We start from the raw sequence: 22,447 nt of genomic DNA on the forward strand, positions 1-22,447 counted from the left end.
ACAGTTCTGTGGCCGACAGGACAAGGTCCTCCAGGGGGCTCCGCTGGGCTCCCCAAGTCTGTGATTATGTGACCTCCCAGGGCAAAGGGGAATATTAAGGATGCTGAGAAAGGAAGAGCTTCCTGAGGTATCAGGCGGGGCCAGTGGAGTCTCAGGGTCCTTGTAAGAGGAAGATAGAGGGTCCCAGTCAGGGGAGGGGCATGAGCCAAGGTCTGCAGGTGGACTGCTCCGCATGGACTCATCTGAACTTCTGAGTTCCAGAATGGTAAAGTAGTAAATCCATATTGTGTCAAGCTGCCAGTTTTGGCGATCTGTCATGGCAGCCACAGGAAACATTCAATTTGGGTAGCAGAAGCAGGGTGCCGCTGTAACAAACACATAAAAGGTAGGAGAGGCTTTGACACTAGACAGCAGGTAGAGGCTGGGAGAGCTGAGGAGTGTGACAGGAAAGCCCACATCGCCCCGAACAGATCTGGTGGGAACTTGGGCACGGAAGGCCCTGCAGGTGAGAATTCAGCCACGAAGAAGAACATGTTACTGAAAACAGAAGGAGGCCATATTTTTTACATGGCGGTCAAGCCCAGCTGAACTGTGCGTGGAAGCCAAACACAGGAACTACAAACCTGGCTGCTTTAGCTGGACAGATTTCTAAGCAACTAGTTGAAGGCCTGATTTCTTCTTGCTGCTTAAAATGCAACAGGGAGAGATAAATAAAGGAACAAAGAGGGAACCGGGTCTCCATGATTTCTGAAACTCTCAGCTTACCAGACTGCAAAAGCTGCCGAAACCAGGCGACTGCCAAGAAAGGGTGCTGGGGCGGAGGGGGCGGGGGGGGGGGGAGCTGCGGCCACGCCCAGCCAACCCCTAACAACCCCGTGCTGGAGGCCGCAGGATGAGAAGGTAGAGTGCCCGTCCCCTCAGTCATCTCAGCACACACCAGGAGTAGAGATGGCGTTACCCACTGCGAAAGCTCTCTGGTGGACCCTCTCCGCTAATGTGAACCCCCATGATATCCATGTTGAGACCCACGGGGATTCTGACAATGTTCCACTGGTCAAAGCTCCACCAGCTTGAACAGAATGCACAGAGGCAGGATGAAATGAAAGGAGGTAGTCGGACCCCCAGAATTCTACAGGTGGGAACTAGCCCAACAGAACTTAGGGCTCTCCCCAACTCTGGGGCGGGGGTGGGGGGGGCAAGGCGGGAGCCAAGGGCAGGGCCTCCAGCCACAGAGGCTCACTGCCAGGCCCTGAGACTGCTTAGACCCAGTGACACCTTTTCCCCTCGTTTCTAAAGGGGATGTCTCAAACTGTCCCCCTATGCCTGTCCCACTGCTGTATTTTAGAGTCACAGCTTGTTTTCCAGTTTCACAGGTCGTGGAAAGCAGCCACACCCACGCGTCATGTGCCATCAACAGCTGCTCTCACACTGCAAGGGGGGAGCCAAGACACTCTGACAGAGGTCACAGTGCCTGAAGTGTTCGTGACGTGGCCCATTACAGAAACATTATAGTGAGCCCTACAACAGGGGCTACACTCCCAAGCGGACCTCACTGCCTCCGAGAGCATTCTCTGAGCGACCCGTGGCCCATCACAGGACGCAGACCGCCTGCTCTGCAGGGGTGGACCCCACTCCACACTTCCTGGCGAGATACAGGCCTAGTCCACACGAAGCGCAATGTTCACACAGGTGATGAGAAAGGTCTGAGCCTTAGCAGCATCACAAACCCTTTAATAACTAAAAACCCAGGAAATACACACTGGTTGTGATCTGAACTTGACAGGTCAGAAATACAGGCTTTAGTTAAGGTTGGCCTTGAAGCCCTTACAGAATCTTTGTTGTAGTTCTGACTAGAAAATGTTTTTTTTCTGAGAGCCGATGCCCCCAAATGGTTGAAATTCCCCTTTAAAACTAACAGTGAATAAATATAACGTGGAACGTCAGCGGCAGGAAAACCAACACCACTTACGCTCACCTTCACTCCAACCTGACCGTAAGCTGCACGCAGCCCAGACACCACGGCCACCCAGAGCACCACCTGCCAGGAGACCGCTGCCGGGGCGCCTAATTCTGTAGCTCTGGGGCTTTCGTAGTTCACACACATCACTTCTGCACTCACAAGGGAATACAAAGACTGCTTCCCAGGAAAGCAGTGTCCTGAACGCTTGTTTGCGGTGCAGATGCATGAGCATGCCTGAGCTGTGGGCATAGGTGCCACCGGGGATTCCACAGAGGTAAACTCACTTGACACTCACCACACTCCTGGCGGACGACACCGCCGGCCCGTCCAACAGAGGAGGAAAGGCACTCAGAGAGGCCAGGGCCCTGTCGGGGACAGCGCAGTCACAGCACAGGGGTGGTAGCATCTCGGGACAGTGAAGGCGCCTGCTGTCAAGCTGAGCTACCACCAGGGAGTCACAGAGGGTGTCCCTGGGCTCTCACTGAAGGGCTCGTGGACGAGTCCTTCAGCCTCCCTGACTGGCGGCTCTCCTTTGGTGAAAATGGAAAAACAGCAGCACGCTATTTCCTGAGTCTGTGCTCAGGATTACACAAGACATTGCAAAAGTCAAGCCCTTGGGTTTCGCAGCCTGGGCTTAGGGCGGGCTCGCGGGTTGCGGGCAGGCCACAGGGCACTCAGAGGGCCCGCCAGCCCACGGCCCCGTTTCTGCTCTAAGGCTCTGGCCCTCTCCGCCCACTGCACTAGGGTGCCTCCCGCCTAGAAAAGGACAAAAGACACCTGCCTCTGGCCCACTCTTCCAGCACAACTCGCTACGTTTTTAAAATGTTGACTATTATAACCAAGATTATAATTGTTTCTATCCATTTATCTGCAAATGGATGGCAGTTTGGTTTAGAGCTGAAGTTAAACAATCCTAGCTTTTCCCCTCTCTCCTTTCATCTTAAAAATCCCATTAATCACATCGCAGCCTCAGGTATCAGAACTGTCTGGGCAGCACAGGGCGTCCCTGAAGTGGCTTCTGGAGCAGCCGACTTCACCCATCACGGCAGTGACAGGGAGGCCTGGAGGCTCGTCTGCATTGAGCTCAGGAAAGAAAGGCAAGTACACTCTCTGTGGCTTCTGGCTTCATCACAGGCAAAAATGTTTAATAACAAGCAGATTCCATAAAATCAAAGAGGGAAGGTGCTCCGTTCTGGGGGGGAGAGTAACATGCAAAAGGACATGCACAGTGCTGAGCAGTTCCCTTGCTCAGCCTTTAACCACACTGTAAAGTAGCTGGGAATGAAGTGGGCAACTTCACGCCCTCTGAGGGATCTCTTAAGACAGGCCACCTTAGACGCTTACCAACTGTGCCCCCCGTTCAAACTGAACACGGGGGTCACGCATTAAAACACTGAAACAGACGAACACAACTAAGAGGTCTGGAGCAGGCCGGTCCCGTCACACACTGTACCACCCTGCACTCAGAGCACTGCTCCCGGGTGACACACAAGGCCCAGACAACATCCCACAGACGGACCAGCGGGACAGATCCAACACACACGCAAAAGTGAGCTAAGAGGCACACAGGTGAGGACAAAGAGCACTACCTGATGGAGTTCTGGTTCCCAGGACACTCTATGCAGGCGTTGCGGAGACACCGGAAGCATTCCGTTATTAGCTGCAGACTGGAAGCCAGATGCTCCACCTGGGACGGGTCCCTGCAGGCCAGCTCGACGGCGTGAGAGGACTTCTTTAAGATATCCAGGACTCTCTGGAAGAGAGTCCTGGGTGCGGTTTCTCTGAAAAAATACAAAACTGTCACAAACCAGAAAAAAAATAATATAATTTCCCAATGTCCTGTCCAAAACACGGCCTGTACTTACTCCAGGGGGGCCATGGGCTAGGCCTGTCTGGGTCAGCTCCCTGACTGACAACATAAAACAAAAGAGCTACTACGCTGAGCACCGAGTGCCAGGCACTGTCCTTGCCAACCTCTCCCTGTGGTGTTATTCAGCCTTTGCACTGAGCCAGTACTGTTGGGCCCATTGTACAGATCAGGCAACTGGAGTGGAGGGGTTTGGGCTCCTTGCCAAGTCCATGGGCAAGCGCAGGCAGAGCTAGCTCTGGCTGCAGCACTTGGGCCTCTCCACCTCCACTCCCGGGCCAGCCCTGACCCCACTGACAGGGGGCTGTCTGTGCTTCTGGACCTGCTCTTAATCCAAATGGGACAGCTACACTTCACGCTCCAGACAGAGCATGCGGTCGAGCCCTGTCACCCCATATGTACCTAAAGTACAGGCACGAGAAATGGTACTCAGGAAGGACTGACTGCCTGGAAGGCAAGTGACCCATCCATTCTCTAGATACAGAGAGGCTGGCAACACCTGCTCGGAGTGAGGGTGTGCGTGTTTGTGCATGTGTGTGTGCACATGTGGGTATACATGTGAGGGCATGTGTGTACATGAGTGCGTGTGTGCGCATGCACATGCATATTCATTCGACTACATGGATGGGGGAGGGAGACAGGGAGAAAAACAGGAGAGAAAGCACCCCTCGATGAAGAATGTGCGCCCAGGGGGAAGGGGCCTATGGCCGGGCCCCAGGCATCGCCGTCCCCACATGCCTCTCATGCCAGGAGTGGGGCCCACACTGACTGTCATTCCAAAGCTATGAAGGCCGGAATTCTCTGTGCCATAGTGCACCTAAGGCAGGCCAGCTTCCTCATTCCACGACTCCCCAGGGACGCAGCCACATTCCGACGTTAGAAGAAATATTGCTGTGTGGGGAAATGTGAGAGATTCTCACAGATTAATTCTGTCCAGATGAACCTTCTGCTTTTGCTCTCACCCGTGATCACAACACCCCACCTGTCAACCCTGGATTAAGCCAGAGCGTCAGGGAGCTGCACGTTTACGCAGAACTACCAACCAGGAGACACCTAAGGTGCTGGGTTTGCTCAGATGCTGGGAAGACCCTGCCTGTCCCTCCACTTTCTCCCGGAAGAGACACTTCCCTCCTTGATCTTCAGGACCAGGAGCACTTGTGCTCCACGTGGTGTGTCTGTAGCTTCCGGGGAACCACCAAGCATCATCACACTGAGGGGCTCTGTCTGGGCCTGGCCACGGCCGCAGCCAAACCCGGAGCCCCTCTTTCCCACTGTGGGTCCCACTGAGTGACTCTGAGCACCAACCTTCTTCTTCCCACCCAGCTTTCCCTTCTCCCCGATCTCCCTCCCTTATCTTTTATTTAACTGTATTTTTTTCAGGTGCTTCAAATATGTTTTAGGAAAGAGGCAGAGTATAAATTAATCAATTAAAAGTTGAGAAACCATGCATAAAATAATTTGCTGATACCTCCCTCCCTGTGGATCCTGAAGCTCTGACTCAATGTCACAGAGACTGACCAAGTAAAAAGGAAAAGCTCAATAACTATATAAAACTGTTAAGTATGCAAGCCATTTTTAGTGACGATACGCCATAAAAGAACATATACGAACATACTCAAGAAAGCGGCAAGGATACGAAACACAGTGCAGACATTAACATGCTAAGAAAATCCCCAAGAGTTGAAAACCTTCCAGAGAACGCCTTCAGTCCCCGGCCAGGGCATGTGCAAGAGCAACCGGTCCTTATTTGTCTCTCACACTGTGTTTCTCTCCCTCTTTCTACCTTCCTTCCCCTCTCTCTAAAAATAAATAAATAGTCATTTTAAAAAGAAAAGAAATTGGGATTGTGACCACTGTCCTTTGCTCTCCCCAGGCTGTACACCATGGGTTCCTGAACACCAAGCCCCTGTCATCCTGTGTCTGCTCAGACAGACACCGGCCAGTACAACGCCGTTTCCACGCACATCTCCCCACCCAGTTCTCGTCCGGAAGACTGTCGCGTCTGCTCACTCTCCGCCCTGGGGAAAACCCCCCAGGGCTCCCGGGGAACCAGTCCCCACACACGCTCCACCAGCACTCAGTCCAGAAGACTGAAATGACGCTTCCCCACACCAGATTACATTCCTCTTGGTCTGCCTCCCCAGCCAGCCAAGAATCCCCTCAAAATAGAAACTATCTCATTCTTTTCCTCTATCTCTAGGTATCATGCAAAACTAGCATCCTCTCACTAATTACACTTGTTCAGTTCAAGTTTAACACAGCCATGAGACTACTGGAACACTCAGAGTGGCGGTGGACGGTTTCACAATGTGCCCTGAACACCGCCAGAGCCTCGCTCTCAGCCAGGCCCCCGGCGGACATGAGTGGCGAACCGCCTTGTGGCGGCACGTGGACCAGGGAGGCGCTGGGGCATCAGCTCACCTCTTCCACTGCCTTTAAGAAGTCCACGTGCCCTGGGCTCAAAACCATGAAAATGTCCTCCGTTGAGATGCAGACGTCTTCTGACTGACATTTAACAGACATCTAACTTCTCTTCGCCACACACTAAACGGCTATGTTTAAAGGGGGCAGGAGGGAGAGGAGTCGTGAACCGATGAACTGTGTGTTACATTTCTTGAGAGCAGAGACTATTTCTTAGATGTGTTTATGCCTCTAAAAAGAGTTGGAGGAAAACCTTTTCCTCCAGAGCCATATAATAAATAGCTGTATACTTTATTTACCATATGTTTATACAATATAATACATTAACAACTTTCATCAAAGGAGGACAAAAAAACTTTTACTCACTAGCAGAAAATACTATGAAAGAATTTAACTCTCTTCCATACTTCTTTACCTTCTAAGTAGCCTTGAAAGAAAGCTTTTTGGCATTCTAGGTCCAAAGCAGTCATGATGTGCTCCGTCTACAAACTCTAAGTTCCCTGTCAAGACAGCACGGCTAAACATGTGTAATGACTAACGACAGTGAAACAGCTAGTAAAGATCAGTCAGTTGTTCCTATTTATTGCAAATGTTATTAATAATAAAAGTTGCTGTCACTTCTGATTTAACCAAACTAACAAAATATTCACCAGGACTTGAAAAAGCTTAGCTACTTCATTCACAGGAGGCAGAAAGTACTTAAGAGGACAATTAAAATTCAACCGTTAGACATTCCTGTTAGATAGGAATGCATACCCTGAAGACAACGTATAAATGAAATGTTACATTACACACAAAAAAAGGCTTAAAAAAAGCCTTTGAATTACACAAAAGGTAGAATTTCATCTCCTTCAAGTTCGAACAGATCTGTAGGTCTGATCTTGGCAAGTCTTGTTTGAGTGAAATTACAGAAAACTGCCCGTGCTCACGTGCAGCAGGGCAGAGAGGCCTGACACACGCGAGTGCACGCCGCACGGGGAGGCCAGCAGCCGGGACCTCCTGCTGAGGAGGGAGCCAAGTGCTAGTCACTGTGAGGCCACAGCTAAGACTTTCCTACTTGTTAAAAGATTTATTCTAATGCCGTAGATTTGATTAAAAACTGGCACGTGCGGTTTCCGGTAGTTTAACCACTGTCACTAAGAAGCACTATTAAAATACACACAAGTTTAGAGATTAAAGTAGCAATCACTGGTTGTTATTTAAAACCGTGAGCCCTGCCCACTGATCTGACTGGGCCCATGGAGGAAAAGCAGAAAGCATTTCTATCTCCTGCCAGAAACGGCCTAGGGCAACACACTGAAATTCACCTTTGCAGCCCTCAAAGCTCCCCTCGGTTACACCCCTTCCCCTCTCGGTCACAGCCAGGACAACCCAGCTGGCCCCAAAGCTCAAGCCACTCCGTTCTGCAGGGCTGGCAGGTGTCTGTGGAAAGTCAGCTCGGAAACTAGGCTTCGACCCCTCGCCTCTGCGGCTGTAACACAAAAGCGCCTCAGGCAGCACCTGACGAACGTCCTGTCCCTAATGAAACTCTTCATTGGACGGACAGGGACGTCTGCGGACACTTAAAGGTTCACATCACTTCCACGTGTCACAAACTTTATTTTCCTCAAGCATTGAAAAATGTAAAGACCATTCTTAAGTCGAAGACCACAGGTCCACACGGGATTAGGAAGGGGAAGGTGAGGACAAGAGGGATAGGACACAGGAAGGGGAGGGATCCGCGGGCTGTTCTCAGGCATCCAACCCACAGCACACGGGCTGGCGGGCCACTCGCGGCCCAACACAAAATTGTAAATTTACTTAAAGCCATTTTTTCTGCCCACTGGTTTTTGTTAGTGTTTGTGTATCTAATGTGTGGCCCAGGGCAACTGTTCCTCTTCCGGTGCGGCCCAGGGATGCCGGAAGGCACCTGGTGGGCAGGTACCTGGTGTGGCGGAAGGCTGGTTGCGGGAGGGGACCAGGGAGAGAAGGCAGGCAGCCAGGTGAGACTCCTGGCGTGCAGACGGGAGGGAACGCAGCCACAGTGAATGAGGCCGGGCAGCACATGGCAACATGTGGGCAGAGGGAGGGAGCGTCAAGCTCGCTGAAGGAAAGTCAGGGGAAAAAAGGCCAGCAGCACACTGAGAGGGTTACCCATGCAAACACCAAGATAACTAAGGTTTAAGACGGAAGAAATGCAGAGTTAACGGCACGCTAGAGCTAAATTTCTTCCAGAAACGAGGTGAGTAGTCCACAGGCCTCTCACCAGCAGGATGTGTGGTCCACTCTGCTGCCAAGACCTGAAAAGTTGGGGGGCTCTGCAGGAGGAGTATGAGAGTGGCAAGGACAGCGAGCAGCACCTGCCACACCTCGAGCCCAGCAGTGCACTGGCTGCAGGCGGCAACAGCCTCCCACTCAGAAGACATTCTGGGAAAGGCATGTCCTCCCACGTGGGTCACACTTCACTTAGATCAAGGGGAAAGGGACCTGCAGATAAGTTGAGGATAAGACATTCTCCTGAGGGAACGTGGGAAAGGTTGTGAAGCTGAAAAATCAGAAAAGGATCCACATGAGGCCTTAAGGGAGCCAGGCAACACCAGAAAACCTAAGAGCTCCCTACAGGAATTAGGAAATCAACTAGTGCATTTCCCTTAAGACCAGGAACAAGACAGGGATGCCCATTTTCACCACTGTTACTCAACTCAGTACTGGAAGTCCCAGCCACAGTAAACAGACAAGAAGAAACAAAAGTCATCCAAACTGGAAAGGAAGAAGTAAAATATTATTATTCCAAGATGATATGTAGAGAACCCTAAAGATTCCACCAAAAAACTACCAGAACTGATAAAAGAACTCAGTAAAGTAGCAGGGTACAAAATATTCAATCCTGGCCAGGCAGCTCAGTTGGTTGGAACATTATCCCAACAAACCAAGACTGTGGATTCGATATCACATCAGGGCACATACAAAAAAAATCCATCAAAAAATGAATAAGTAAGTGGGATGACAAATCTGTGCCTGTCTGTCTGTCTCGTTCTCTCTCACTAAAAATAAATTAATAAAAATTTTAAAAATGTCTTTTAAAAAATAAATATTCAGCCTTGACTAATGCAGCTCAGTGGACTGAGTGTAGGCCTGTGAACCAAAGGGTCGCTGGCTTGATTCCCAGGCAGGGCACGTGCCTGGGTTGCGAGTCAGGTCCCCAGTTAGAGGTGCTCGAGAGGTAACCACACACGGATGTTTCTCTTCCTTTCTTTCTCCCTCCCTTCCCCTCTCTAAAAATAAATAAACAAAATCTTTAAAATAAATAAGTAAATATTCAGAAATCAGTTTCATTTTTATACAACAATAATGAAGTATTGAAAAGGATAGATTAAAAAATCCCATTTACTGAGTGAAATAAGCCAGGTGGTGAAAGACAAATACCATATGATATCACCGTTAACAGGGATCTAAACAAAACAAACAAGCAAGCAAAATATGACCAAAGACACTGAAATAGGGAACAGGCTGACAGGGTCCAGAGGGGAGAGGGGAGAGAATCATAGGGGAAAAGGGGATGGACTCACATGAACAAGTATAAAGGCCACGTGGACAATAACTAAGGGTGGGGGGTGGAAATGGGAGGGAGGGGGGAGCATGGGGCTGGGGGCGGGCAGGGTTGGGAATATAAGACAGAAAGCTGTACTTGAACAAGAATTAAATTTAAAAAATATTTAAAAAAATAAAAATAAATAAAGAACTTTCCCTTGCCAAATGCAAAAAAAAAAACAACTCCCATTTACAATTGCACCAAAAAAATGAAATAAAATACCTGGGAATAATATTAACCAAGGAGGTAAAAAAATCTGTACTTGGAAAATTATAAGACATTGAAGAAAGAAACTGAAAATACAAATAAATAAAGCAGCCCTGGCTGGCGTAGCTCAGTGGATTGAGCACAGGCCTGCGAACCAGAGGATCACGGTTCAATTCCCAGTCAGGGCACATTCCTGGGTTGCAGGCTGGTTCCCTGCAGGCCAACTCCCAGCAGGGGATGCACAAAAGGCAACCATACATCGATGTTTCTCTCCCCCTCTCTCCTTCCCCTCTAAAGATAAATTAAATCTTTAAAAAATAAATAAATAAATAAAGCATATACTGTGCTTATGGACAGAAAGAATTCATGTTATTAGAATGTCCATACCACCCAAAGTAATCTATAGTCAGCATGTTACAGAGCACACACACACAGGGCCAAGGGAGTACGATACACTATTACCAAAATGATCCCCCACCAGGTTCATTATGTCCGCCACCAGATAGGAAAGGTGTCTCACAATGCCAGAGATTTATGAAAACGAAAGGAAATGTTTATTTAATGCTATACAGACTTAAAGTAGTGACCCAACGTCTTCATTAAAATATCAAAGTCCTTTTTGGATACCCACAGCCGCACACAGTGCTTCCTTCTCCCCCTGCCCTAATTCCGGGTACACTAACTCAGGAAAAGAAGCACACATCTGTGTTTCAGGCCGCTGGCACTGTCAGCTGTGTCGCTGTCCAGGCAGGATCTCTAATTACTCCAAAGCCACGTGGCACCTTCTCATGGCCTACTGGCAAGAGTTCACCCTTCTTCCAGGCAAAGTCTCTCCCGCTTCCCAGGCCACATGGCCTAAGGGAGCACCCCAAAGCTGCGTGGTTCTCTTCTACCAAAGCTGCAAGGGTCCCCACTCTGGCCAAAACCACATGGTTCTTCTGGGCAAAGCTGTGGGGAGGGGAGGGGCCGCCACTCTGACAAAGCCAAGTGGCCCTCTCTTATTCACTGCCACAGCCACGTGGTTCTCTCTTCTCACATGGCTGTGGGGGTCTGCACTCTGCCAGAAGCACATGACCCTCCCCCTGCACTGCCACAGCTGCGTGGTCCTCTCCCCTACCAAAGCTGCGTATGGCTCTCCCCTCAATGGCTGCCATGTCCGGATTTAAACCCTCGCGCCAATCCTCCTCTGCAGCCCCATTTCCAACTCCTCTCACGATTGGCTACACTTGTCTGCACCCAGGCATCCTTCCAGCTTTACTGGGTGGCCACCGTGAGTCTGGGCAGGCATGGCCCAGTGGTGTGGAGCCAATCTTGTCCAAGCTCCGTGGACAAGAGTTACACGCAGGTGCTGTAACTCAGGATACCTGCCCCCAGTTACATCTTGGGTGGGGGGTCCCTTTCCATCCCCCTGGCTCAGAGCCTGGCCACAGCTATTTAACATATCTATAAAGCCGGTTAAAGGCTATAGATAGTTAAATGACCATGCCAGAGGTTAGCTGCAAAGCTGTTGCTGTACAAAACAGCTCTCAAATGGAGTAATTTGTCCCCTACCCCAACTCACATCTGTGGGGGGAAGGGGTGAGGACATCTTACACATCTTTCTAGTATTTCCCGGACACCGAGTTCTGGGTCTCATTCCATATCCCTTTATGGGGCCCCCTCTTGGCTGTACTCCGTTTCAAACACAACTCCTATCAAAGCACCAATGGTGCTTTTCACAGAACCAGAACAAATAATTCAAAAAGTCATATGGACCCACAAAAGACCCTGAGGCCACAGCAATCTTGAGAAAAAAAAGGAGGTATCATGCTAGATGATAGATGGGTGGCTGCCAGAGGGAAGAGGGGGTTGAGGGACTAGGTGGAAAAAGGTGAAGGAGGCGTAGCTCAGTGGATTGAGTGTGGGCCTGTGAACCAGAGGATCACGGTTCGACTCCCGGTCAGGGCACATGCCTGGGTTGCAGGCCAGTTCCCAGAAGGGGACCCATGAGAGGCAACCATACACTGATATTTCTCTGCCTCTCTCCTTCCCTTCCTATCTAGAGATAAATAAATAAAATCTTTTTTTAAAAAAGGTGAAGGAATTAAGAAGTACAAATTAGTTGTTACAAAATAGTCACTGTAAAGTAGAGCATAGGGAATGTAGGCAGTGCTATTGTAACAACTATGTGTGGCGTCAGATAGATACTGGGAATATCGGGGGGGCCACTCTGGAAAGTATATGATTGTCTATCCACTATGCTGTACACCTAAAACTATACAAAACAATACTGAGTGTAAACTGTAACTGAATTTTAAAAAGGAAAAAATGGAAAGAAAACTTGTGACTATCTAACAAAAATTTTGTTGAGACTGTTGAGATTTTAGTTTGAACGTCATTGAAACAACAGATCAATTTGGGGAGAACTGACATCTATGCTCTGAGGTTTCCTATCGTGCAATGGTGTATCCTACCACTTAAGTTTTTTTAAATAGCTTTTGATAAAGTTTTATTATATCCTCCATGATGACAAGCCACTGACACTTAAATTGGGCTTATTATATGCCTAGCACTATTCCAAACACTACATGTATAAATAAACTCAATGGCTATAATGAGCATCGCTTGCTTTCAAATCGTCTCCTCAACGCTAATGTGACTTCTCTAGCCTTGCAGCCTTCGCAGAGGTGACTCAGCCTAGAGTTGGTCCCAGGGTTCCTCTGCCTGTGAGTGAGTGTCCTTGCCCACAGTCCAGTGACCACACCCTTGGGTCCAGGGACCACTACAAAAGACTAGAAGAATGAAAGAGCTGACAAACTTTCCCCTGAGAGTACTACTGGTCACAATTCTAACCTTATTTATTTTGATTTGCTGGCTCTCTTTCCTGTCTACTTTGTCCATTTAAGATAATTGAATGTGAAGGGTGGCTCACGCTGCCCACATCTGTGTTTTGAAGTTGAGTCAGAACACCTTACCAAATGGTTCCATGCGGTCTTCCAGCTCATGGCACAGATAAAAATAAAGGAAATTGTCATCACTCTAAAAAGTTCTTTTTATAGTGTAACTTAATTGGTGTTCTCTCTCAACAAAGCTGACCTGAACCATGGGTGAGTCAAGATGATATGGTGTCCTCGGCCAGGCTGACAATTCATGGGGCGGGGGGAGGGCGGGTTGTTTCATTTTTTGTTTTGTTTTTGGTGCATCCAACGACTCCCGCTGGCCAGAGGCACGGTCATGTCTGGGGGAAGCCTAGTGACCATGCGCACACACAGATGGTCAGGTTTATTTCTGAGTTCTGTAGCGTGCTGACCTCTGAAGTGTACCATCTATTCCCTTTGTGAACGTCAGCCAACATACTTGTACAAGCAAGTCACAATCCTGAGACCTTTTTCACCTCTTGAAATCATACTCATCGTCATATCTGGTCATTTTTCTATCCTTTCTTTACTCAAGTCTTTCTTCTACACTTTCACTGTGTATATAATAACTCAAGAAAATTAAATATTTAAGAAAATAATAACACGCTACAAAGTGCTCATTATGTGCTGGGTCTCAGAGTGGGCAGAGGTCGGTAAGAGGACCCTGACTCCAGACCGCTCCCACTCGGCAGGACCTGTAGGTGACGAAGTGGTGACAGGGCTCTACAGAAAGCTCTCAGAGAAAGGTAAGCAGATCCCAAAGGGAGTACAGGGCCACCTGCAGGTCAAAAAGACTTTCAGTAGGAGGTGAAATGGTAGTTAAAGCTCTAGGGCCAATCAGGAGTGTGTTTGAGCAAAGGAATTAAGGCAGGAGATATTTATATTTATAAACTTAATATCACAGCACTTCGGCTATTACTGTTTGGGTGGTTCGAAGTGAGCTCAGTTACTTGTACTGAACCCAGTATACTTGCAGCACTAAGCACCGCACACGGCATTCGTGAGAGATGAAAGAAATGAAGGAACAACATGGAAACAGAACTAAGAGCTTTTGAGTGATCAGGGCAATCATCACTGACTGGCTCTGCAACAGCACTAAGTGATTTTCTCATCACAGCCACAGGCTCCTCATTGCCCTGTTCAGCTCAACACGTGTTAAGCCCCCAGAAGGACCTGTGCTAGGAACACCGTAGAGAAGACAGTCCCAGCCCTCAATGGCTGCAGTCCAGCAGTAGGGGAGGCAGTAAGAGGACACGTGATGATGAAGTGAAAAGTGCCACGAGAAAGACATTCACACTTCAAACATCTCCCTTCCGTTCCAAATGATGTAATTACATTTACTTTGAACTATAAATATGCCACCTTTAAAACAGTATTAGTTACTTGTAAGTATGAGAAGAATTTACATTGAGTTGGCCAAAAAGTCCGTATGTTTTTTCCACGAAGTAAAAGATATGTTTTTCATTTTCACCAGTAACTTTACTGATTTGGATATTCTGAGTATATTGGCTATCTCCCACACAGTATAACATTGTTTTCAATTAATGTCTCAATTTGATCGCTATCAACTTCCACTGGTCTATCCAATAGTGTATCATCACCCAGCAAGAAAAATCTCCAGCATGAAACGCCCCAAACCACTTTTGACATTTTTGAAGTCACAGCACCTTCTCCATACACTGCACAAATCTTACTTTGCATTTCAGTTGTGTTTTTATGTTTAAATATAACACACCAAACACGGAACGGAAATGCTCAGCTCTAATCAGGTCTAAACCAAAGAAAAAGGCCTGCTCTGCACAAGCAGGGGCCATCTGCAAGTCCACTCTGCAGGGTGACAGGGAATTGAGGCTGCCTGTGCCTGTGGCGACCAGGGCCGCTGCAGGAAACTCAGTGCCAGGAGGGACCCCCTGGCGTCTGACAAGGAGGAGAGCTGCACTAGGTGTGTGCTACATGCAAAGGTGCGCGCCTCCCGTGTCAGGAGGAAGGCAAGAGAGCTTCAGCGAGGACCCAGTCCAAGACGCTGGCCAGTGTAGTGGGCAGACACACAGAACCCCCCATACCATCGTGACACATCGCCAATGGAAGGCCTGGGGCTAGGGCCATGGGGGAAACGGGTAGAGGAAAATGCAGAGCTATTACATAGGGAGTAGAGAGCCCAGAAAATACAACAAACCTCTCAAGAGCAAACCAACGGCTCCAGAGCAAATCTAAGCCTAGGAAAAGCTGGCCCCTCTCTCCTCATTCCCAGTGACCCAGCTACAGAGTCTGTGTCCCAGCCCCGCCACTTTAGACCATGCTGGACTAAGACTTAGATCCAAGACAAGGGACACTTTCATCAGGGGGCACGGGGAGAAACCCAGGGGACCTGAGGCTGGATGCGCAGAATGGTCACTGTGGACCAGCAAGTGAAAAAGGAGTTCCGGCACTGGCGGGAGTAACAGCCCTGACTTTCAAGGAGAGCCGGGCGGCTACCGCAAGCAGGGGCCGGGCGGGGGAGATCTGGAAGTTGGAGAGTCTATGGGATGGAAGTCTCTTGGACGTTGAGTACTTTATCATGTTTCTTGGCCCTTCATATATTGTGAAGCACATAAGTTTTTTGTTTAATTTTTTAACAGGTTTTTTATCGAGTTGTAGGAACTCATATATTCTGAAAGAAGTCCTTTGTCAGATACATGTATTGCAAATACTCTCACTCTATGGTTTGCCTTTTCATTGTCTTCCTTTATTTTGATGGGCAGCAGTTTTAATTTTTATAAAATCTAATTTGATAAAGTTAGTTTTCTTCTTGCATGGTTAGTGTTGTGCCCCAGATAAATGTCTGTCTACACTCAAGTCACAAAGATACTCTCCCATGTTCTCCTAAACACGTTACAGCTTTAGTGTTTCTGTTTAGGTCTATAACCAGGCTGCCACAGCTTCTGCCAATGGTGCTAGGTGTGGGTCGAGATTCATTTTATTCCAATTAGATGTCAACTTGTTCTACCACCATTTCTTGAAAACAATAGTTTTTAGATTGTTTTGGTTTTGAGTTTTCAAATATTTTTAACAAGAAGATACCTGGAAATGGCCTCAATTTTTCATGCGCAACATTCAGCATTCAATAAAAAAAGATAGGACCAAGTGACTACACACAAAAAGACAAAGACCAACAACAGAAAGTTATCAGGCACATTCTTTAACTACAATTAGCATGTTCAAGAAGATAAATGACAACATGAATTCAACAGTGTAACCTATTTTCCTAAAAGTCAAATAGAAATTCTACAATATAGTGACTGAAAAATACAATACCTGAAACTGAGAACACAACAGACAACATCATATAAGACAGCAGAAAAAAGGATTAGAGAACCGCAGCAAATTAGTACGAAACTTTCAAACAAAAGCTCATAAAGAATGGAAACTACAGAATGGACCATATGAGACACATAAAATAGTGAATGGTTTAACATTTGTGTAACTGGAGTTCTAGAAGAAAAGGAAAGAACAGTAACCAACAATACTGGAAAAAATACTGGATGACCATTTCCCAAACTGATAAAAGACATCGAATTCAAGAAGCATTATCCAAACAAGATAATCATGAAAAAGCCAAACATCTCTGCCCTTATGGGCCTTCCATTCTGGAAGGAGACAGAGAATAAGAAACCACTGTAAATAATTACACAGTACACCAGAATGTAATCAGTGCTTTCCTGAAAAAGGAACATAGAATTTATAAGGGAAAGGGATTCAAAAGTATGGAGGGAAGCATCTGCACTATTTTATTACACGTACAAAATCTTGAAAGTAAACAGAAAAACAATTTTAACTAAACACAAATTGAAGAGGAAAAATAAGCCACATTGACAGAAGCCTTAAAAAAAAAGAGTATCATCTACAAGAGTGTGGAAGAAAAAGACCAAGCATGCACAATGAGTGATAAGTTATAAAAATAAAAGCAAGTCCACAAGAATTTGTTAAGCACCTATAATTACCTGGCATACTTGATGCCAGATGCTAGGCATACAGGAAATGTGATATGATCACTTTATTCAAGACGCTTACCAACAGAAGAGCAATGAGCTATTAGTTACTTGTAAGTATGAGAAGAATTTACATTGAGTAGGCCAAAAAGTCCGTATGTTTTTTCCACGAAGTAAAAGATATGTTTTTCATTTTCACCAGTAACTTTACTGATTTGGATATTCTGAGTATATTGGCTATCTCCCACACAGTATAACATTGTTTTCAATTAATGTCTCAATTTGATCGCTATCAACTTCCACTGGTCTATCCAATAGTGTATCATCACCCAGCAAGAAAAATCTCCAGCATGAAACGCCCCAAACCACTTTTGACATTTTTGAAGTCACAGCACCTTCTCCATACACTGCACAAATCTTACTTTGCATTTCAGTCGTGTTTTTATGTTTCTGGAAATAACAAAGCACAATATGCCAAAAATGTCACATACAGTCTCCCATCTTCAATATTAAAATGGCTGCACAAAAATTCACCAATTTTGATGAGTTTTTTTTAATGAACACTGATATGACAGCCATCACAATACAGTCTAACAAAATTGTTTCAAATGAAGTCAAAGACAGCTAAGAGCTACTAGAGCCATCTTAAAAAACCAAACGAACTTTTTGGCCAACCCAATAGAAAGTAGTATCCAAGTGTTACATGAGTTTTTGAATACTTAAGAACCAGGACATAATCTCTTTAGAAAAATAAATAAATTATAGAGCAGCATTATCCAACAGAACTTTCTGCAAAATGAAAATATTCTGCCCTGGCTGGTGTAGCTCAGTGGATTGAGCACGGGCCTGTGAACCAAAGGATTGCGGTTCAATTCCCAGTCAGGGCACATGCCTGGGTTGCAAGCCAGTTCCCAGCAGGGGACACACGAGAAGCAACCATACATTAATATTTCTCTCTCTCTTTCCCTTCCCTTCTAAAGATAAATAAAATCTAAAAAATAAATAAAATTATTTTAAAGAAAAAGAATATATTCTACACCTGCATACAGTGAGGTAGCACTGGCCGCATGTTGCTATTGAGTACTTAAAATGTGACTAATGTAAGTAAGAAACAGAATTATTGATTTTGCTTATTTCTAATCACCTTAAATAGCCACATATAGCTAATGGTTACTTAATGGACAATGGAGGCATAGAATGTGACAACCAATCTCACTTGGCTTCACATTTTAACACAAGGTGGGTCTGGACACATCATAAAGATAATGAGATACATCATAAAGGTGATTAAATGTTGAAAAACAATACCTCTGGGAAAAGCCTCAAAAATAGAATTTTTAAAATATTTATATCTCACTTTGCTCCAGAAAGAATTTAATATGACTGGCAAAGACTTGGAGCACACCAAGAAAAAAAATCACTTGTTAAATAAATGATAAAAAAGAAGATCTGTATATTAAATAAAGGTATAAAACGAACTTAAAATACGTTTAAAAAAAGATTTCCCTTCTGAGAAGAAATAGTTGAGCAATATCTGAATACTAGTGTTTTATAACCATAAGCATTTTTTATGGATTTAACTGATTCAGATACTATTCAAGAAGTGGGTTATAGAATATGGGTTTAATACAAAGCATGAATAATTTAGGTTGAGATATTAATGATCCACTTCTATTTAATAAATTACCCCAAAACTTAGCCAACTAAAACAGTAACATTTAGGGGCCTGCACAGGTCTGAGGGTCGGGAGTGTCTGAGTGGAGTGGCCCTGGCTCAGAGTTCCACACGAAGCTGTGCACATGGCTGAAGGCTGGGACTGACAGGACGGGATCCACCTGTAAAGTGATTCGTCCCACAGCTGCTGGAAGGAGGCCTCAATCCCTCAGCACATGGGATCTCTTATAGGGATGCCTGAGTACTCTCACAGCATGGCGGCTGGCTCCGTCAGAACGAGGCAGAGAGAGGGCAAAGAGAAAGCTGCAATGCCTCTTACGAATGACCTGATCTCAGAAGTCAGACACTATCACTTCTGCAGTGTTCTCATTAAAAAGCAAATCACAAGCCTCGACCAGTGTGGCTTACTCGGTTGGGCGCCGACATCCCACAAAGCGAAAGTTCACCACTGCTTCAATTCCCGGTCAGGTCGCGTACTGGAGGCAACCGATCAATGTTTCACATGTCCCTGTTACTCTCCCTTTCTTCCTCCCTTCCTCTCTCTCTCTAAAAAAAGTAAATAAATATTTAAAAAATAAATAAATAAAAGTGAATCCCTAAATTCAGTCCACACTCCTCCTCTTGAAGGACAGAGTACCAAAAAATGTGTGGATATATCGAAAACCACTACAATGAGATGTAAGAACTACCTCTCCCTTGAGGGTTGGCTGAAAGTTGTGATGAGAACCTGAGATTCCTTTCCTTGGAAGTCCCAAAATTAGAATTATCATCCTTATAAAATAGCTTCCATTGCTTTCTACAAGGCAGGAGATTAAACACAACTGGGTTCTTGGTTGCTTACGGCCCAGTTACTTTTAATAGCAGGTGCTAAATAAACAGCATCTACTAGGCATAAAACATTTAACATTACAGATCCTCACAATATTCGTAGAAAATGGGCAGTATCATCCCCATTTTCAAGACAGGGAAAAAAGAAGTGCAGAGAGATGAGCCAGGATTTTTGTCCAGGTCTGCCTAGTTCCCAAGTCACTGTTCCTTCCACTACGTGACACTTCTATTACTCCAACTACCATAGACCGAAGCTTATTTTCTAGCATCACCCCTGGGAAGAAGCACAAAATACACTGTGTCGGCTAACATGCTACCTTTGGTTCCATAAGTTCCTTTCCTACTTGCATCGGTCCATGTTTTGCTTGCCCGTTATTTTCTGTTTGCTACTCGAGGCCTCATTTTGTTTCACATTATGTCCCACCCAGGTCCTACCCTCCCTCTGGGTTCATCTGCATTGGAGGGGTCCTCTCGGGGCAACTGGGCCCTGGCCCAAACCCCATGAGTCCTCTCTGAGAGGCAACTAGTGGTTGTCCAAAGACAGAGAAGCGGTGGCACAACCAGGACCAGAAGCCTGTCCTTCCAAACGCTCATCAAAGGTTCTCTGCCTCACCACATGCCTGCATCCCCACCCTAAGGCCTGCACATCAGTTCACCTTTCCTGGTCTCCAAACTCTGGCATTGTCCTGGCACAAGGACAATGCTCCAGAGAAACCCGAGCCAAAAGTGGAAAGCAACTTTGTTTCCTCATGCTCCCCATAATCCATACAACTTGTAAATATTTTTCAGTATTTATCCTGTCCATCCCCATAGACAATGTCCTAACTCAGGCACTTGTCTCTCTCACTTGAGCTTCTGCATCAGCATCTTCAAAGTCCCCTGGCTCTAGCCTCACCTTCTCCAATTTACCCCCCACAATGGCAGCCAGGCAACTCTTTGTAATATGCAGACCTTATCATTTCACTTCCTTGAGAGAACCTTCCCTAGCTCCCCATTAACTCCTCTCACAAGAGAAAAAGAGAAAGAAAGGCCTTGTAAATTGGCTCAGGTCTTGAATTTTATCCTACAGGTTACAGAAAGGGATCTGATGTTGGAAAGTCTCCTCTGCACCAGAGGAGACCATGTTATTTCATTTGCTCCTCTCAGGAACCCTGCAAGATCAGCATTCGGTCCCTCTGCACACACTGTTCTTCCTAATTAGCCCTCTCCTCCGGAGGTCATGCGGCCGGCGCAATCTCCGGCCTTTCCCGGCCCATCGGTCTCTCCAATAAGCACATCCACAAGGCCCCTGTGCCACCACCTCTTCTTATCTAAACACCCCCATTACAGTCTGTTTGCACAATTTCCCTAACACGCTTGGGAAACAAATCATTTCATATTCATCTTTGTACCCTCGGCCCCTAGTAAAGAACGTGTTTCACAGCAAGCAGTGAATAAACGGTTGGTGACTGATTACAGGGCCCTTCACGGAGAGATCCGCGGAAACATTAACCAACACACCTCCCAGTTAACGTATTGCCCAGAAAGCCCCTCTCAACAGACTACGGGGTCTGTCTACTTGAAGGGCAGGAGGCCCCCAAGGGTCGTCGGGACCAACCCAGGCCTTCTGTCCCTTTCTCCCACACTCTCTCTGCTTTTCGTAGATGCCCGCGGGCTGTATGCAGTCTGCGCGCGTCCTGAAACCGGACTTCCCAGGGCAGGGCTTCCCCCAAGCGACACGGTCAGCCACGCTCACTCAGTGCCTGGGTGCCAGGGGCCTGCGACGCAGACGCCCCTTCAGTCCTCGCAGCCGTCCCACCAGGGAGGGGCCGTTCGGCGCCACTCCCGTTAAACAGACGCCGAGGCCCAGAGACCAGGACAAAGTCTAGCGAGCACCGACCGAGGACCGCGCACTCGACAGATTCACGCGCTGGGTTCCTCGCGTTGCCCCGCACGACCCGGAACACGAGGCCCTGAGCCCGACTCGCGTTTTCCCACGAGACCGCTAAGGCTTCTGGGAACCGAGCTCGACGCCCAGCCTTGGGCGGGGGTGGGGGGGGTGGCGGGGTGCAGAAGCTGCACCGGCTGTCCGGCCGCGGGGCACCTTCCGGCCTGGCTGTCGCCCCCGGGGGCCGAGCGGGGCTGGGGGCTCGTACGGCGGGGGCGGGTCCGGCGGGGGCCGGGCCGCCCAGTGACGGGCGCCCGTCCCCACGCCCGCGCTGGACTGCACGCCCTGACTCCGGGGCCCGTCGTCCGCGCCCGGCCAGCGCCCGGAGCGTCGGCGGCCTGCTGGCACCTCTGAGACGGACGCGGGAGGACGCAGGCAGCCACTCTGCCGCCCCGGCCCCGGGCGGACCGCAGAGACCTCCGCCCCCAGCCGCGCCGGGGAGGGCGGCCCGCTCCCCGCCAGGCCGCGCCGCGCGGCCGTTACCGATTTTGCTGCTCCTTGAAGAGCGCCGTCAGCGCGCGGAGAGCCTCCAGGTCCTGGATGGGCGCGGGCACCATGACGCCCGACAGCCGGGCGGGCGGCGGCCTGGGCGCCGCCATCTTTGCCGAGGCCGCGCTTGACGGCGAGAGGCAGCGGCGGCGGGACGGGCTGCGGCCGGAGGGGAAGCGTCGGGGGAGGAGCGCCGGCGCCTGCAACTCGGCCGCCGTCTCCGCGCCGGGCAGCCCGCAGCCCCGCCGGAGAGCTCGAGGGTCGTGCCGGGATCGCGGCGAGCGGCAGGGACTGCGCCGCCAGGGGAGGGGGCGCTGGCGGAAGTGCAGCCGGAGGGGACGCGGCCGGGCGGAAACGTGGCCGGAGGGGCGCGGGCGGAGATCTGCGTGAGGCGCGGGGCGGGACGCCCGGAGGATGTGGGGTCTGAGCGGCGGCAGCCTGAGTCTAAGGTTCACCGGCGGGGGCGGGGGACCGGGCCGGGTTCACCTGAGGGGGGACAGGTTCACCTGAGGGGGGAGAGGGGGGACCGGGCCCGGTTCACCTGAGGAGGGACAGGTTCACCTGAGGAGCGCCGGCGCCTGCAACTCGGCCGCCGTCTCCGCGCCGGGCAGCCCGCAGCCCCGCCGGAGAGCTCGAGG

General features: G+C 48.4%; 1 protein-coding gene across 1 annotated transcript in view; it reads right to left on the minus strand.

Annotated features, from left to right (window-relative positions):
- The window catches only part of ATXN10 (ataxin 10), a 135,022-nt gene extending 112,921 nt beyond the window's left edge, over positions 1 to 22,101 (minus strand). Inside the window, exons 1-2 of the mRNA XM_037049527.1 lie at positions 21,804 to 22,101; positions 3,550 to 3,741 (exon numbers count right to left, since the gene is read on the minus strand). Coding sequence (XP_036905422.1) covers positions 3,550 to 3,741; positions 21,804 to 21,919 — 308 coding nt within the window. The 5' untranslated portion in view covers positions 21,920 to 22,101. The remainder of the gene's footprint in view (positions 1 to 3,549; positions 3,742 to 21,803) is intronic.
- Between the last annotated feature and the right edge of the window lie 346 nt (positions 22,102 to 22,447).

The sequence above is a fragment of the Sturnira hondurensis genome, unplaced genomic scaffold (genome assembly GCF_014824575.4).
Source record: "Sturnira hondurensis isolate 20B ecotype Veracruz unplaced genomic scaffold, ASM1482457v3 Scaffold0000780, whole genome shotgun sequence".
In the NCBI taxonomy this organism is placed as follows: domain Eukaryota; kingdom Metazoa; phylum Chordata; class Mammalia; order Chiroptera; family Phyllostomidae; genus Sturnira; species Sturnira hondurensis.